The sequence below is a fragment of the Panthera uncia genome, chromosome C2 (genome assembly GCF_023721935.1).
Source record: "Panthera uncia isolate 11264 chromosome C2, Puncia_PCG_1.0, whole genome shotgun sequence".
NCBI classification, from domain to species: domain Eukaryota; kingdom Metazoa; phylum Chordata; class Mammalia; order Carnivora; family Felidae; genus Panthera; species Panthera uncia.
The window spans coordinates 141,535,675-141,555,217 of NC_064810.1; the positions used below are offsets into that span (position 1 = coordinate 141,535,675).

Sequence of the window (19,543 nt, forward strand, 5' to 3'; positions counted from 1 at the left end):
TTTAATTAATTTTATGCATTTGTTTACAGTTATTTCTATATGCATATGTTTATTTGCATGGCTTTAATCATTGAGTAATGTACCATTATTGTTTTCACTTATGCATTACATCACAAATCTTTTTCATGTTGTTTTACCATTCTTATTACTTTTAAGAGGTTTTTTGTTTTGTTTTGTTTTGTTTTGTTTTGTTTTTAATTAGAGAAATAGCATTGTGAAAAAAACAAAAAATAGGGGCACCTGGGTGGCTTAGTCACTTAAGCGTCCGACTTCAGCTCAGGTCATGATCTTATGTTTCATAGTTTCAAGCCCTGCTTCAGATTCTGTGTCTCCCTTTCTCTATGTCGCTCCCCCACTCAAGCGCTGTCTCTCCCTCAAAAATAAATAAGTATTTAAAAAAAATTTTTAAACACAAAAAATAGGTATAAACCCTTTCCCAGCTATAATTTCAATTTTAAAAGAAAAGCAACTGTTAATAGTTTTATATACTTTATGCATGTATAGATATATGTATCATGTGCACAAATAAATGCTTATGAATAAATAAAATATGTATATGTATACATATATGTACTTTATTAACATAAATGAATTAAACTTTTTTCATTCAATAATGTATTGTGGGGGCGCCTGGGGGGCTCCGTCGGTTAAGTGTCCAACTTTGGCTCAGGTCAGGATCTCACAGTTCATGGGTTAGAGCTCTGCTTTGGGCTCTGTGCTGACATCTCAGAGCCTGGAGCCTGCTTTGGATTCTGTGTCTCCCTCTCTCTCTGCCCCTCCTCTGCTCACACTCTGTCTCCCTGTCTCAAAAATAAATAAATATTAAAAAAAAATAATAATAATAATATATTTTGGACATCTTTTCAAGTCAGAGATTTACCAGGTCTTACCCAGTAGCATAGCATATAATTTTATGGAAATGTCTTCATGTAGAACACTCTCTTGGACATTTAGGTTGATTCTCAATTAGTAAAATTATAAATAAAAATGCAGCAACATCATTATATACAAACCTCTTTAAATGTTTCTGTAAGTATTTCTACACTAAAAATTTCTAGAAGAGGGCTTGCTGGTTCAAAGAGTAGGCACATTTTAAATTTTGCCAAATTGTTAAACATCTCCCATCCAAAATATTCCCCAACATTATTTTACCAATTACTGTCCTGTCATTAGTGTAAGAGAATATCGAGACTGCTTTAACATGCCAACTCTAGCCATTAACAGTCTTTTTTCTTTATAATTTGTTTTATTGTATTTTTATTATAAATTTACGTAATACATACTAGGGAAAAAATACCAAGGAATACAAAAGTGTTTAAAGTGGAAAGGATAAGTCATTTTCTTCCCGATTGTTACTTCACCTCTAACATTTCAGGATTTCAAAATCTGGAAATAAGCATCCTTGTCCATTTTTGCACATTTGTGCACAAATTTCAACAGAATAATTCCTATAAGTGAAATTGCTCGGGCAAATGATGTGGGTGTTTAAAATCTGGTTATATATAAGGAAAGATTGAAATATTGTTACATATTGAAGGAAACAAAAGGCCGTAACAACCAAACGTAATGTGTGATCCTAGTTGGATCCTGAAACAAAAAAAAGGACATCAATGGAAAAACTGATGAAATTTGAATTAGATCTTTATTTAGTTAAGAATTGTATAGCAATGTTAATTTTTTGTTTTGATAATTGTACTATGATGTGTGTAATGTTAACAACATTAGGGGAAGCAGGGTGAAGGATATATGGGAACTCTTTTGAGCTAATATGCAATTTTCTGCAATTCTAAAATTATTTCCAAATAAAAGTTAAAAATTCTAGTAAAGTACTGTCAAATTCTTTTCAAAACAGCTATATCTGAATATTCTTACCAATGCTTTTCTCACTCTCTTGCCAGCTTTAGATATCACCAATCTTTACATATTTGCCAATATTTAAAAGGTGAAAAACATGTCATTGTTACTTTCATTTGCTGTTACTTATTTTTTTTATTTTAATGAAGTTGAGCATTGTTTAATGTACTTATTGGACATTATATTTCTTCTGAAAACTGCCTATTTATACTCCCACCCGTTTCTTCCATAGGCTGGCCTCTCTCTCTCTCTCTCTCTCTCTCTCTCTCTCTCTCTCTCTCTCGATTTGTAGGTGCTCTCTTTAGTTATTGATCCTTAATACTTTGTTAATATGCTGCAAACATTTTTTCAGTTTTCCTTTTAAGTTTTTTTCTAGTTCTCTTGCTGTGCTTATATATAGTAAAACTTTTTCTTTTAGGACTTTAGAGCTTTTGTGACATGATTTAAAAGACTGCCCTTTATTAAAATATGTTATGATTCATTTCATCTTTCTCCTATTGCAGTTGGTCACACTTTGATGCAAATCTCTGTGAATATTGCTTGCTTTCCCACCACCTGTTTTGTTTCCTTCTGATAATTCCCAGTAGAAGGATCCCTAGGACAATAAATAGGAACATGTCAGGTTGTTCAGTCTCACCAGCAGTGCATGCAAACGCCACAGTCATCGACAGGTGTTATTACATAAAGATTTTGTTGCCAGGGTACATCATACTTTATTCTTTTAATTTGCATTTCTTTGACTTGAGGTAAATTGTGTCTGAGTTCTTAATATTTTCTTACAAATTTATATGAACATTTTATTTATTTTTTATTTTTTAATTTTTTAAAATGTTTTTGTTTATTTTTGAGACAGAGAGAGACAGAGCATGAGCAGGGGAGGGGAAGAGAGAGAGGGAGACACAGAATCTGAAGCAGGCTCCAGGCTCCGAGCTGTCAGCACAGAGCCTGACGCGGGGCTCAAACTCACAGACTGTGAGATCATGACCTGAGCTGAAGTCAGACACTTAACCGACTGAGCCACCCAGGCCCCCCTAGATGAACATTTTATATACTAGTAATGAAAATATTAATTTTTTGTCATAGTTTCAATATATGCTTGCTTTTCTGTCATTTTTTTCCTGGAAATACAGAAGTATTTGTATGTGGTGTGCTCACATCTACATTTCTGAGATTTTTTATTTATTACTTAGCATAGACTTCATAGATACTAATGCAGTAGAGTGAGTAAGGAAGAGGACATCTAGAGGTAGACTGTCAAGGTATCCTGGCTCTGTCACCTTCTAGCAGTGTGGTCTTAAGTTAGCTGCTTACCTCTAAGCTCTCAGTCTCCTCCTGGTAAGTGGGAAGAATGGAAGTATTGCAAAGTAAGACTGCTCTGACAATTTGTGTAAAGCGCAAAGCACAGTGGTATGTCCTTTATGCATTTCATAGCTTTATGCATTTTCCTATTATTATGGGAATATGGATTTATTTTTATATGAGGTATGAGAATAGGGTGTAAAAGTTTTACACAACTTGCTAATGTTGGGGTTCAGGACATGCCACCCCCAAATATGGCATCTTGGTATATTGAGTATTTCAAGCAGAAGGAATTTGTGAAATGGCAGGTGCGGGAAGGATTTTCTGACTTTCCCTGGAGCAGGTTATAAGAGCCTCATGTGAGATGTCATCCCTAGACTGGAAGAAAAGGAGCATTCTTGCCTCTGAAGACAAAGGGAGCCCAAGAGGAATCTGAGGGAATAAGCCTTACTGCTTCCCACAGTTTACTGCAATTAGCTCCTACCCTTTCCTGTCCTGTCACATATTCCCACGACCTTCCACTCTTCAAGTGTAGCATAAAAACTCTCAGGTTTAACTGCTTCTTTGGGTCTTCATGTTCTTAATGAAGGCTCCTAGGTCACATAAAACTTAAATTAGATAAATCCGTATGCTTTTCTCTTGTTAATCTATTTTTTTGTTACAGGGGCCCCAACTGAGAACTTAGAAAGATAGAGGAAAAAGACATTTTTCCTCCCCTATACTGCTAGTTATTCCAATACCATTCATTGAATTTTTTTAAGTTTATTTATTTTGAGGGAGACAGAGACAGTATGAGTGGGGAAGGGATAGAGAGAGAGGGAGAGAGAGAATCCCAAGAAGGCTCCATAATGTCATCGCAGGGCCCGACACATGGCTTGAACTCACGAAACCATGAGATCATGTACTGAGCCAAAACCAGGAGTCGGATGCTTAACCTGAGCCACCCAGGTGTCCCTCCGATACCATTTATTGACTAACAAGTAATCTTTCCCTTCTTTACTGTTTTGAATCTTCTTTATAATGTATAATATATCTTCTTCATAAAGTAACACATGACATTTAACATGTCAAAATACCTATTTCTATATCTATTCATCTATCTGGTCTCTGTATTTTAAGTTTATTTATTTAGTTTTGAGAGAGAGAGAGAGAAAGAGAGAGAGAACATGCACACACCAGCACAGGCAGGGAAGGGGCAGAGAGAGAGGAAGAGAGAGCATCCCAAGCAGGCTCTGCATTGTCAGCACACAGCTCAAGGCAGGGTTTGAAATCACCAGCCGTGAGATCATGACCTGAGCCATGATCAAGAGTCAAATCCTCAACCAACTGAGCCACCCAGGCGCCCCAATCTATCTGGTCTTAAAACAGATTTCAAATTGCTTTAATTATTGTTTATCTTTAATGTGTGAATTCGTGATCCTTCATGACTGTAATTTTTCAAAAATTGTTTTCCTGGTTTTTGTCTGTTTACTTTTTCAGTTTGTATTGTGTCTGTGTATACGTGTGTGTATGTATGTATGTACATGTTTTCTGTATATTATGATGTTTTGCCATTTAAAAAAACCTTTCTAGTGGGCGAAGGACTGCCCCTTTTAGGTAGCAAAGGGTACATCTTTCATAGGCAAACCAACCAGTCCCAAACCCATATCCCTCAACCACCTTCTTACCAAACTCTGAAACATGAAGCCATTATTTCCATTTCCCTAAATCATCCCAGAATCAAGTACCAGGCAACTGGAGACCATTCCCATAGGCCAGAGCCCTCCAGAATTATTCAAACTAGCCAATCCTGAACAGTTCACCCTACTCTATCTTGCCTTTCCTTTAGCAGCCCCAATAAAGGCACAATTTAAATAGCTTCAACTACACACAAATGAACTTTAGAGTTATTTAGTGAAGTCCCGAGAAGAATTCTGTTGAGATGATGATTGGCATTGTAGAAAATCTCTGTATTAATTTAGGGAAAAAGTACATGTTTATAATACTAAATAAACACATGCAGAAACATAACTGTCTGTCTATTCATTTCTCTTTAGTTTTTTTTTAGTGTAAAATTTTATATATTTCCAATTAAGGCTATCTCAGATATTGTTACTAATTGGAAAAGGATCTCTTTGTCATTTGGCTTTCTAATTTGGCTTATATACAGAGATTATAATGTGCATGTATAGGTATCTTTTTGTCCTAACACTTTGCTTTTATTAATGCCAAGACTTTAACTTGTAACACTTTCAAAGACAAAATTAATGATCACTCTCTTGATTTATACATTTCTGTATGAGGAAATTAGGCTATTATATTTTCAGATGAAAAAAATATTTTCCCCTAAAATTATTGCAAAAATTCTTTATACTAAAGCAGGAAATTTTCATTAGCCCAGTTACAGTATAAGTTGCTTATATTTTATGACTAGATGTCTAAATATTTGTGTTAATTAATAAGCTTGCTGTTAATATGGAATTCATGTACTGCAACTCACTTGATTCACTAGCTTTATATGCATCTTTCCCCAAAGATAAATATTATAATAGATCCTTACTGCTGGCTTCTAGCCCCAGGCAGAGAGAAATCTCTGAAAAGAATAGTAAGCAGAAGAACCCCTTGGGAAGAGTCACAGTCAGAATTCAAAACTCATTTGGTTTCCTTTTGGATTCTTTGTGGGTGTCGTTCACCTTTCCATAGATAGGCCAGTTGCCTAACTCTTTCTTTGCTTTGACTTTCAGTCCATGGATCTGACTTTAGCCAAATTTGTCTCCTTGTCATTCCAATAAGATGGTCAGTGGGAGTTGGGGGGTAGGGGGGAAATGAGCCTTATCTTCCCTGGAGATGAAGCAACAGTGTCCTAGTGTGAAGGTCATGCATGCTATTCTCCAAGTTCACGGGGCTTGCTTGCTGTGGAAGATGTGTTGGCTAGCAGCTGGCTATTCAAGGCATCTTGACCATCTCAGGGCTGTTGGGCTGCCTGTTGTTGTTGGGGTTGTAGTTCTCAGGGGTGCTGTAGAAGGTGCAAGTGGAGAGGAATATTGGTGATGCCTTCTTAAACCAGTAATTTTTCCAGTGCAGTGATTATCTGAGAAAATTCAAGGTTTGTTACGCAGATGTGGTGCTTGGTAAACAGAAATTTATGTTTATCAATAATTTTCTCTCTTTTAAGAATTGTTTTTGTCCCAATTACTGAAAACAAACAAAAAGTATCATTTTTGAATGTTGACACTAAAATAATAGAAGTGTTGAACAGAATAGTTTTTGCTTCTGTATACATAATACCCATTGAAACATTCACTCAAAATATTAATTCACTTGGAATTTGAGTTCTTACATACTTAAAAAAATTCGAAACTTTTCAACTATTACTCTGTTTTCTACTCTATATTTTAATGTTGAGCCAGAAGGCAATAGAGATAATTCTACAAAATGTGATTGCTCTTTTGTTAAGAACAAAAATCTCTTCATGTTGAGTCCTGGTTATCACATGAAGTTTCTAGGTATTGTCCTTTTTGTTATTTGGAACTAAAGGTTATGTTATGCAGCTTTCTTCCACTTATTTTGCTGATTATATTCATTACAAGTATTATCTTTTCTTTCTGATTCAGAGACCCATCGGTCATGTCTCCAACATCAACCTATATACAAGATGAATCTGTTTTTCTTCTAAAGCTTGGAATATGTCTCATCCGCCATCACCTTCCTTATCCCATTCCATTAAAACCAAAAACAATGTTAGTAATAAATAGAGAGTGGTTATTGATTTAATGTATAATAGGAATTTGAATAATGAGTTTGTATTTTATGGACTGTAGGTATTGCACTAGATATTAAATGATCTTTCTATGCCTAATAGTAATAACTACTGTTTTTCTATTTGCAAAGGGAAAGAGTTATCATTGGAAAAAATAAAATGTCAGTGAAAATTAGGAGAATTGACTCATAACGTATTAGAATTCATCTGTAATTTCAAATTTATAAACATTTGGCTTCTTCCAACAAGCCTTCCAACTTTTCATTTATATTAGACAATGCAACCCTCTTGCCTTCTTGAAGACCTATAAATTATTACCTTTTAATCCCTTAAAATTATAATGACTTTGAAATGATATTTATCTTTCTTTTTGCTTGTGTATTTAATACCTTCACTTTGATCCCAAAATAATTTGCTGTATCATGAAATACATATATTAGTCACACATCTTAAATCTGTATGCCCCCTACATAGTGGGGACATACATAGTCATACAGATTAAAGGGAGATATATCCTCCATGCCCTCCCATGAATGTAAGTGCAAGAATGTCTTCCATTTCAACTTCTGAAATCCTCAGAGAGTTGATTTAAAGACTTGGATCTAGACAAAATTTCTTAAAGAATATATTTTTTTAATTATGCTCTTGTGTAGAGTCTATGTATTCCAACATAGAAGAGAGATCATCTTCTTTTGCGCAATGCTGAGGATAAAGGCTCAGAAGATTTGACAGTGTCCGTGGGTCAAATAATCAGGCTGGTTATCTTGACCACTCAAGCCGATGGAGCAAAGAAACAGATAATGAAGCTCTCAATGTTCATTCTTTTATCCAGAACAAAGGTGTAATATGGGTACTATAACATTGGATGCTCTCACGCATCAGCTTTTTTAGCATTTAATTGAAATGCAGGCATACCTCATTTCATTGCACTTTTTTCTATTGCACATCACAGATGTTGTGTTTTTTAACAAATTGAAGATTTGTGGCAACCTTGCATTGAGTAAGTGTGTTGGCGCCAATTTGCCAACAGCATTTGTTCTCTACCTATCTCTGTGTCACATTTCGGTAATCCTTGCAATATTTAAACTTTTTCATTATTATTATATTTGTGACGCTGATCTGTGTTCAGTGACCTTTGATGTTACTATTGTAATTGTTTTGGGGTGTCAGAAATCATGCCTGGGTAAGACAGTAAACTTAATTGATAAACGTGTTCTGACTGCTCCAATGACCATCCATTACCCTTTTTGTCTACCATCCCTGTCCTTGGGCCTCCCTGTTCCCTGAAACGCACAGTATTGAAATTAGGCCAGTTAATAGCCCTATCGTGGCCTCTCAGTGTTCAAGTGAAAGGTAGAATTACAGGTCTCTCACCTTAAATCCAAAGCTACAAATGATTCAGCTTAATGAGAAAGGCCTGTCAAAAGCTGAGACAGGCCGAAGGTTTGGCCTCTTATACCAAACAGCCAAGTTGTGAATGCAAAGGAAGAGTTTTTGAAGGAAATAAAAAATGCTACTCTAGTGAACACATGAATGATAAGAAAATAAAACAGTCTTATTGCTGATACGTAGAAAGTTTAGTGCTCTGGATAGAAGATCAAACCAATCATAACATTCCCTTAAGCCAAAGCCTAATCCAGGCCCTGTCTTCAATTCTACAAAGGCTGGAGAGGTGAGGAAGCTATAGAGGAAACAGTTGAAACTAGCAGAGATTGGTTCATAAGGTTGAAGGAAAGAAGGTATCTTTATAACATAAAATTGCAAGGTAAAGCAGTAAGTGCTGATGTAGAAGCCATAGCAAGTTATCTAGAAGATCTAGCTAGCATAATTTTTGAAGGCGGCTCCATTAAGCAACTGATTTTCGCTATAGATGAAATAGCCTTATATATAGTGGAAGAAGATGCCATCTAGGACTTTCATAGCTGGAGAGAGGTCAGTGCCTGGCTTCAAACCTTCAAAGGTAGGCTGACTCTCTTCTTAGGGGCTATTGCACCTGGTGGCTTTCAGTTGAAGCCTATGTTCACTTACCAGTCTAAAAATTCTAGGGCCCTTAAGAATTATGCTAAATTATCTGCTCTGCCTGTGCTCTATAAATGGAACAACAAAGCCTGGATGACAGCACATCTATTTACAATATGTTTTACTGAATATTTGAAGCCCACTGTTGAGACCTACTGCTCAGAAAAAAATGATTCCTTTTAAAATATTACTGCTCATTGACAATGCATATAGTCACCCAAGATCTATAATGGAGATGTACGATGACAGTAATGTTGATTTCATGCCTGCTAATTCAACATCCGTTCTGTAGCCCATGGGTCAAGGAGTAATTTCAACTTTCAAGTCTTATTATTTAAGATATACATTTCAAAAGGCTATCGTTGCCATAGAGGGTGATTCCTCTGATGGATCTGGGCAAAGTAAATTGAAAACCTTTTGGGAAAGATTTACTATTCTAAATGTCATTAAGAACATTTGTGATTTATGGGAAGAGGTCAAAATATCAACATTAACAGGAGTTTGGAAGAAGTTGATTATAATCCTCATGGGTGACACTGAGTTATTCAAGACCTCACTGGGGAAAGTCACTGCAGATATAGTGGAAATAGCAAAAGAACTAGAATTAGAAGTGGAGCCTGAAGGTGGGACTGAATTGCTGTAATCTCATGATAAAGCTTGAACAACTGAGGAGTTGCTTGTTATGGATGAGCAGAGAAACTGGTTTCTTGAGATGGAATCTACTCCTGGCATAGATGCTGTGAAGATTGTTGAAATGATGACAGAGGATTTAGAATAGTACATAAATGTAGCTGATAAAGCAGTGGCAGGGTTTGAGAGGATTGACTCCAATTTTGAAAGTTCCGTTATGGGTAAAATGCTGTCAAACAGCATCACATACTACAGAGAAATTGTTTGTGAAAGGAAGAGTCAATTGATGTGGCAAACTGCATTGTTGCCTTATTTTAAGAAATTGCCACAGCCATCTCAGCCTTCAACAGTCACTACTGTGATCAGTCTGCAGCCGTCAACATTGAGGCAAGACCCTCCACCAGGAAAAAGATTAGGTTTCACTGAAAAGTCAGATAATGATTAGCATTTTTAGCAATAAAGTGTTTTTTTAATGTTTATTTATTTATTTTGAGAGGGGTAGCATGCATGTGCACATGCAAGTGGGAGAGGGGCAGAGAGAGAGGGAGAAAGAGAATCCCAAGAAGTCTCCACCCTATCAGTGCAGACCCCTATGTGGGACTCGCGCATGAACTGTCAGATCATTATCCAAAACCAAGTCGGGTGCTTAAAAGACACCCAGGTGTCCCTAAAGTGTATTTTAATTAAGGTATGTACATTGTTTTCATAGGCATAATGTTCTTGTATGCTTAATAGACTACAGTATGGTGTAAATATAATTTTTATATGCACTGGGAAACCAAAAAATTAATTTGACTCACTTTATTGCAATATTCACTTTGTTGCAGTGGTCTAAAACTGAACCTATAATATCTTCAAGGTAGGCCTGTATGTCAATTCTGGGAAGTCTTCCTTAGAGACTCTATGTTATCCTAACATTCCTCTTGCTTTAGGAAAAACTATGTGCAAATAGGAATTGTTTGCAACTGACTTGGATTCTTAGAATATCAAAATAGAGGTGAAATAATCTAATTTACTGGTACCATTTAATCAGATAAACAACTGTGACATAAGTGCTGCTTTTCATGGGGGTCTTTGAGTCTCTAGACACCCTGTTTTTATTGGCTTTTAGTATTCTTAATCTCTTTATAGATATAATTGAAATCTTTCCTATTTTTTTAAAAACCATAGTGAATTTATGTGTTATATCCCTGCTATAGATAGTCAAAAACTATTTAAAAAAATTAAGTCCAAGACTCTAAAAATTGTCCGTGAAGTAGCTAGTCATAGAGTTTCTTGAAGTATGCTGTTACTTGTATCCTCAGCCAGGATTGGGAGGTGTTAATAGAAAGTCTTTCATGCCTTCTATTTAAGGTGGTCTAGTGGTCAACTTCTATTTTTAGGGAAAATATTCTCCTGTGTCTCAGCTCACTGCTTGAGTACACACTCCAGTGTTTTCTCTGCTAAGCCCCTCAAAGCAGAGAAATCCACAGTACTTTAGTGAGAACTTAGACATGGCTAAAGATAGTGCAGGGGACAGCAAGATATTTATAAGTCATATTGCCAAGGACTGATCTCTGATATTGTCCAAATCTTGCAGGAATACTGAACTCTAGTGAGAGTGACTGGACTGGAGCATATGGTAATTGACTGACATTTATGTAAGAAGCACTAGATTTGTATTCTCTCTATTAAAATCGTGTTTAAAATAGAGCTAGAAAATGATTATTTAACTTTCCCCCTCTTCAAAGAAGATTAAAAAAAACAATCATTATCTAGGTCCGAAGACTTCACTTTATTATTTGTACTCTCCAGATACTCAGATTAAGTAATAACCACCACTTACAATGCTGCATAAAACTGGTTTTCATCCTTATTCCAAGCATACTTTCCCAGTAGATTTTCCAAAGGGAAATGAGAATATTGGCATTTCCTTCTATATGATAACTTTTGACAAGGAGTTTGTGTACATTATTCAAGGCACAGATTCGTGTTTGGAAATTCTGTCAAAGTAAGCATCTCTTTAGTGATCATTGACTGATAATTACTCTCAATGGAAGGTTACAAAACATATTTATGTCTTCTATGAGCATAAAATGCTGAATCAAAATTTTATGTTCTCGGATTTAACACAGCTAACAAACTTGTTCTTAAAAATAAAATGATTTTCATTTAGATGAATAGTGATTTAAGGAAATGGACAATGTCAAGTCACTTTATGAAGATTATATAAATCTGATGTAAACACAATTCCTATGGATTATCTGATCTTGGCAATTAGAGGCACTTCTATCACTTGCAATTCAAGCCAGTAATCCTAATTATCATTATATATATGCACACACACACACACACACACACACACACACACACACACGTTTTTTCACAGTAAATGGCATTTGCCCTCTTTATGTATGTCTCTTGGTTTTTTTTAGATCTAACAAGAAAAGAATTAATACTTGCTTTAGTTTCCTTATAATCAATGACAATATATAACATATTTGTATGGATGGGTGTGGGCTAGATAGACTAATGCCTGAAAAACTCCAGTTTGCATACAAGTCATCTGAATAGCTTCTTTAAATATGGATTTCTGGACCCCACAGTAGGCCTAGGATGGACATTAGAATTTGTATGTCTAACAAACTCTCAGTTGTTGCTGATTCTCACATGGTGGTCCTGACTCTGAATAGCCTGGGGCTCGACGACATAGGAGAATCAGCAGTGTAACACAGGAAGAGAAGTGGAAGGGGTGGAATAGATAAAGATTATAGTATCTACTTGTGGGTGAATAGCAGCCCCCAAAAGTACCAGGAACCTCAGAATGTGACCTTATTTGGAATAAGGATCATTGCAGATGTAATTAAGGTAAGGATTTTTATATGAAATCATCCTGAATTAGGTGGATCCTAACCCAAGGAAATTGTCCTTAAGGGTCTGTCCAGGGGCACCTGGGTGGCTCAGTCAGTTATGCATCTGACTGTTGATTTCAGTTCAAGTCATGATCTCCTGATTCGTGGGATCGAACTCCATATTGGGCTCTGTGCTGACACTGTGGAGCTTGCTTGGGATTCTCTATCTCTCTCTCTCTGCCCCTCCCCTCCTCATTCTCTCTCTCTCTCTCTCTCTCTCTCTCTCTCTCTCTCAAAATAAACATTTTTTTTTCAAACACACACACACAAAAGAGTCTGTCCATAAGAGACATACTTCTATCCTACAGCCCTATAACAAAATCAATTTCTGATGCTTTACCAAGTTCATGGTAATTTGTTATGGCAACCTTGGGAAACGAATGGACCATAAGTCCAACCATACCAAAGTGCTAATAAGTTCCATTTGTCATATGCTTTAAGGAAAAAGGATAGAATTCTGACACTAATCCAGTGGAGTAGTCTAATAGGTTAAACAAACAATGATCAAACATAGACTAATTGTTGAGTACTGTGAGATACTTTCTGGCATGGTATTTAATTTCATCTTACCCCTAAATGCTCTGAGGTAGTTATTTATTTATTTATTTATTTATTTATTTATTTATTTATTTAAGCAGTAGTTGTAAAAGAATATCCTGAAATGCAGAATAGCCATTTAGTTGGAAAATATTTGTTAAGTGTTGACTTCATACCAGGCTCTTGCTAGATATTCCAGTGGTCAGTGACTTACCAAAAGTGATACAGGTAATAAGTACCAGGGATTAAATTCAAATCATGATCCTGTCATTCCAAATTTAGTGTTCTTCTCCATCACGTCATATTTTATCAAAGCCCTGGAGCAGGAAAGCACAGGACATTTGGTGATACTGACTAGTTCATTTTGGCTGCTGTGGAATATTTAACAAAGTAGGAAGGAATTTATTATCTCTAACAGAAATCTTCCTGATTTATGGTAGCTATTTAACAGTATTTCTTTCTATTAATACCTATGAAATAGTTTGTACTTTGTTACCTTAATCTTTTTTCCCCTTGTAGCAATGCTTTCACTTTAAACTCAAATATGCACATAATTTAAGCTGATCCTTAATAATGAGTTAAAAATAATAGCTGTACATTGTCTTTATAGAGATGTAGATCAATGATTTAGACAATCTAGTTCCATATACCTTTTTACCTTATTTACTTTCATATATATATAACACAAATGGTGGAAAAAATATTTGAATATTAACTTGAGGTTGAAGATCACAAAAAAAACACCTATTTTTTTGGCATCATAATAATATGAATTCCCTGAGTGTTTTTTTACAAACTTCCCTTGAATGCTTCTTAAGGTATTTAAGCTATTTAATAATGTTTTGAGAGTTATTAAATTCAACCTTCATCTCATTATAGTTAATGCGTTTGAACATAGCAATATGAATGGCACTCTGCTAGCTGCTAAACATTTAGTATGTTAAAAAAAAAAAAAAATCCCACCCTTGCAGTGTGGATACTTAATTCAAGATCAGTAAAATTAAGATCAGTGTAACTATGAAAGATTTAGACAAAATGGGCTGAGACACTGCTCACTTTAGCAGATAAAAGTGAGAAGACAAATAAAAGAAGGTAACAAACATAGAGGTGAAAGTGGCATTGAGGTTCTGTCTTAGGAAATGAGGGTGAATCGTACGAATTCGTTAAAAGCCTAAATCGACAAACAGGACAGTTCAGAATGGACGGGAACACTGACACTGTATTCTCCTTGTGATATTTGTGTTTATTGTATCTCTGTCTGAACACGTACTCATTCATTTGTTCCACGAACACTTTATCTGCACCTATGGCATGCAGGGTATGGCATGGAGACAAATGTACTACCTAGTGAGAAGCTAAGTCACATATACCAGTAACTAAAATATGAGACAAGAACTCTGACCTAAATGACATAGATCATAACTCTTATCACAGAAAGGTTTATGGGACAGTATAAATTCTTCTACATCTATGAATTGATTACAAATTTTATTCACTTATCTTTTGGGGTTTGATTTCTTAATGTATTTTAGTCAGTGAATATGGCTCTAAAACAGCGGTTACTATTTTTGAGGCTTCCTTTGTGACCTAAGAGGTGGTCAAATTTGTAAATGTTTCAAGCTTGAAAACAATATGTATTCTTTAATTATTCAGTGCCAGTTTCTATATGTGTTTATTAGATTCAACTTATTATTTGTATTGTTGAATTCTCCTGTTTCTTTGCTAATTTTTTTGCTTTATAAGTTTTTTATGGGAAGTAAATAACAATATCCCATTTTAACTGTAAATTTATCAGTTTCTACTTGTAATTCTTTTCTGTTTTGCTTTATATATTTTAAGGCTAAGATTTTATGTATAGACAGGTCAGAGCTGTTATACTTTCTAGGTGGATTGTTTCTTTTTGCATTAGGTAATAGCTTTTTTTTATCTCTGATTATGCTTTCTTGTAACAGTAATAGTGCTACATTGGGTTCCTTTTGCTAGTCATTGATATATTCTATCTCTTTACTTTCCATTTTTCCATGTCACCAAGTTTTTGAAAAAATTATACCTTTATTGAGATGTAATTTAGTCACTCTTTTTAAGTATACAATTCAGTGGTTTTTAGTATAATCACAGTTTTGCAACCAAGACCACTTTATAATTTTAGAACATTTTTTCATCACCCTAAAAGAAAACCTCATACCCATTGGCAGTCACTGCCCATTTCCCACCTTTTCCTAGTCCCTGGAAACTACTAATCTTTCCCTGTCTCTATGGATTTGCCTATTTATGGACATTTTGGATAAATGGAATCCTACAACATGTGGTCTTTGTGTCTGACCTTTTTCACTTTTCGCTGAGCAAAATGGTTTCAAGATTCACCCATGTTTAGTATTTTTCAGTATAATTAGTCATTGTTTTTAAAGGTTAAATAATATTCCATCGTATGGATAGATCACATATCATCTCTCCATTGATGGTTGTTTCTACTTTTTGACTATTATGAATAATTATGTTGTGAACATTTATATACATTTTCTTGTATGGACATAATAGTTTTGTTTCTTTTGGGTACATACCTAGGAATGGAATTGCTGAATCACATAGCAATTCTACATTTAGCATCTTGAAGAACTATCAAGTTATATTCCAGGGTGGCTCCACCATTTCACCTTCCCTTCAACAATGCAGGGAGGTTCCAATTTCTCCACATCCTTCATCTCATCTTTGCTTAGACATTAAAATCCCAAGCCCTTTGGGCCCTATCCTGGTATACACTTTTGGTAGGCCTTCACCATGTCAGTTCCTGTCTATAGTTTTGCATTCCACGTTTCTGGCATCTGAATAGTTCTTTTTTTTTAAAAGGTCGTTCATGTATAAAAATGTAAAGATTGTTTTACTTTGTATTATTATGTGTCTGTGAAGTGAGGAAGGGAAGTAGATATGGGAGATGGGAATTCATATTGGATTAGTCTACCGTTCCTGGAAGTTGAGAAGATTGGTGTAATTGTAGTGACAATGAGGTGGTTGACTTAGAGTTATAGGTGTGGTTGAGACCTACAGGTCAGAGTTTTTCTTCTGGACTAAATTACTTGGGCCATTTGGACTCATTATCTTACTGAACTCATCTAGTCTCATTTGAACTAATTCATCCTTTTGTTGTTATTTGATAGATGCAAGTTTCCAGAAACACTACTAAACCAAAATTTAGAAGAAGGATAAGGTATGGGTTTTTTTTTAATTGAAAAGTATTGTGATGAAATTGAAGTGTGTGTAAGAAATTTAATTATTATGACATTTACCCCTGATTCTTGATTCTTTTTCTCTAGGGAAGCATTAAAATTTTCTAAAAGAATTAAGGTGATAAGTAATAGTCTTAGAAGTATGGAGAAAGCTTTATGTTTATATAAATATGTTGAACCAGAACAGTATAAGATTAATATCATGTGAGCAACCATATGAGAAGCAGGTGTTTCGTTTAAAATAGTGCAAACCAGAAACAGGTCTTTATAATGAATTGATAAGCCACCAATGACAAGTTTTAGTGTTTATCACTGAACCAACCATACAGTTTATTTTTTTGATGAATGATAATTAGTGCTGTATTAAGAGTAGTCCTGCTCAAAGACAAATACTGGCTCTGATATGACAGTCTTCCTCTTCTTCTTTGTCCTTTTTCAGAGGATGAGTAATTACCTTTTTTAAAAAAGACTTACTGCCTTATCTTAGTTATATTTCACAGTAACCTCATCAAATAGGTAGGGGGTATGTTATAATCATCTCTATTTAAAAGATGAAAACTTTATGACTTAGAGAAATTAAGTGGCTTTCTCAAGATCTTATGGTTAGAGAAAATACATTTGAACAAATGTTTTCTAACTCTAAATCAGTGACACAGGTAGTGGAAAAAGCATGGATTTTGCAGTCTGAAAGAATTTAGCCCTGTCATGTTCAACCATTACCTACATCGTCAAATTTCTCAATTTTGCAGAGCCTCAGTTTCTTTATAAAATGAGAGCAGCAATTACTTAGTAGGTTTTCGGGGCGAGAATTACATAAAAAAGCCTATGTAAGGTACTTGGTAGATCATTAGTGCTTTTCACCTAGTGAGGGCTCAGATCAATATTATTCCCCTTTGGTTTTTCACTGCATCATGCTGCCTTACTGTATTAAAAAACCAAGGAAAATTACCTCAAGATAAAGAAATATATTCATAATTTACAGTGATCAATGAATATACATAAATGGCCATTTAAATATACGTGATTAATCTTTTGAAACTAATTCTGTCAAATCCTTTTTCTAGGAAACCTATTTTAAAATACTCTTTCGAAAATGTTTGTTCAGATGACGCCATGTCAAAGGAAAATGTGGGTATGTGAAGGCCTGTCCTGCTTCTGGTTCTTATATACCTCTAATTCTACCGAATGTGGTTGTCGTTCTTTGAAGAAAAAAAATGTTGTACATATATACATATAAGAGAACTCTTAGTGAGTCATTTTGGTATTAATTTTCATACTAGGTATTTGGGTTGTCTTTGGGTTTCTATTCTCTTGCATTAAATTCGGCTCTGTCATGTATTTAATTTCTTTTAAAAATAAAGCACCAGCAGTTGTGGGAGGAAATACCTACATCAATACATTAAAATCCAGACCTCCCCATTCCAAAATTATTGGGGGCCTAGGGGTGCCAATGGGAGAGAAAGAAGAAAAGCAGCAGCTTGGGGCTTCCAGCTGAATTAATTGCCATTGGTATTAGAACACGGTAGGGCGAATGTGGGGAGAAAGTTTAAGTTTTCAAAACCACTTTACTCTTCCTTCATTTTTGTTAGTCTTGAAAAGTAGGCAAATGCTTATTTGCAAGATGGAACTTTGGCAGCCACGCAGAGGTTTCAAAGCCCATTAAACCCCAAGAAGTTACCCGCACCATATTCCCTCTCCTTTGTGGCCACCCCCAGGTCCTATGGCACTGCCTTTCAAATGGCTAAATCAGCCATTCATTTTTAGTCTTATCAAAAGAAAGGAAAGCAGTCAGAAGAAGGACAGAGTGGTTATTTATTTTTTTTTAAATCCTTTTGTTCCTGTCCTAAACCACCACAAAATTCTGTTGTTTCTATCTCTTCTTAAATGTATTCCACTGCTGCTTTCCTGCTAACTCAGGTGCCTTTTCTTGGCCAAGTTGTCCCTTTGGCTCCCATGATTAGTTCAGATATTGCTGTGGAAAGGCAATATCAGTCATCCCTGGACTGAGTTCCCACTAGGAGACCTTGGCACTGCAGCTGAAGGCTCCAATGCTGGGATCCTTTCCCCCTCTGACTCAAATGGGCTACCTTGGAAGAAACCCCAGGACATCACGGCCATGACTCCATTGACTGGAAATCACTCTTCTGTGTAAATGGGTGAATACATCTCCATGGATATCCACTGATACCCTTTTAGGAGTCTCACATTCTGAATGGCTCTCAAGTCTCAGTAGTTAATTGTTCAGACCGTGAACCTGATCTGTGTCTTACTCCTTCTTCACATTTTGAACAACTAAAAAACAGAAATATCTAGTTTACTATGCTCTTTCAAGAGCTGACTACTTCTGGAAAGAGTGGTTCTTCTTCAGTAAATTAACCCTCCTCAGTTTTTTTACCCCTACTCATATTTCCATGGATCCCGTGATCTAAGTCTCTGATATCACTCCTTTTCTTCTTAGCCTGAGATAGGATCAGTCCTTGATCAAGTGAAAATTCTACCGTCATCTTCTTGAATGTCTGCCCCACTTTTTGGAGCCACTTTCCTTACACTCCCAAGTGCTAAAGTCTCCCAGCAGCCTACTACCCAGATTTGCTGTTCCTTTCTAGTTTTTAAGCTCTACCCATTTCTTTTCTCTGTCCTTTAGTTAGAGATCAGGAGGAGAGCTAACTAAGTGCTACTTTACCTGTCCAAGTATCAGTTGCTTCATCTGTAATAAAGACATGCAGTAGAAGCCCTCTTATCCAACAAGGAGAGAATTTCTGGAAATTAATAGAAAAAATTGAATAGAAATTAATAGAAAATTAATAGAAATCATTAAATATTTTAAACTGTAGCCCATGGCTATATAGGTTTAATCTAAGAAATAACTACTTGTGGAGCATATCTATGTTTTGGGGAAAATTAGTACCAGGAATATTATGTACTATATTTGTATTGTCCCTATAACTCTTTTTTTTTCAGTGTTTAGGGACAAGAAAATTCATCTATGATGATGAACTAATAATACCAACACCTGTACCAATTACTCTGTGTCTTCACTGTTCTAAACACTGTGTATATATTAGTTTATTTAGCCCTCACAAGAGCTATATAAGATAAACAGTTAGATATTATTATATCCCCCATTTTATCAATGGGGAAACTAAGGCACTTAAGAGGTTATATGGTTTTTCTCAGTCACTATCTTCCTTTTTTTAATGTTTATTTATTTTGAGAGAGAGAGTAAGAGTGAGGGAGGGACAGAGAGAGAGGGAGACAGAATCCGAAGTAGGCTCCAGGCTCTGAGCTGTCAGCACAGAGCCCAGTGCAGGGCTTGAATCCAGGAGCCGTAAGATAATGACCTGAGCGGA

At 35.6% G+C, this 19,543-nt stretch overlaps 1 protein-coding gene across 1 annotated transcript in view; it reads left to right on the forward strand.

Annotated features, from left to right (window-relative positions):
- The window catches only part of ZCWPW2 (zinc finger CW-type and PWWP domain containing 2), an 82,399-nt gene that overhangs the window by 54,575 nt on the left and 8,281 nt on the right, over positions 1-19,543 (forward strand). Inside the window, 2 exon segments of the mRNA XM_049628930.1 lie at positions 16,125-16,174; positions 17,258-17,325. Coding sequence (XP_049484887.1) covers positions 16,125-16,174; positions 17,258-17,325 — 118 coding nt within the window.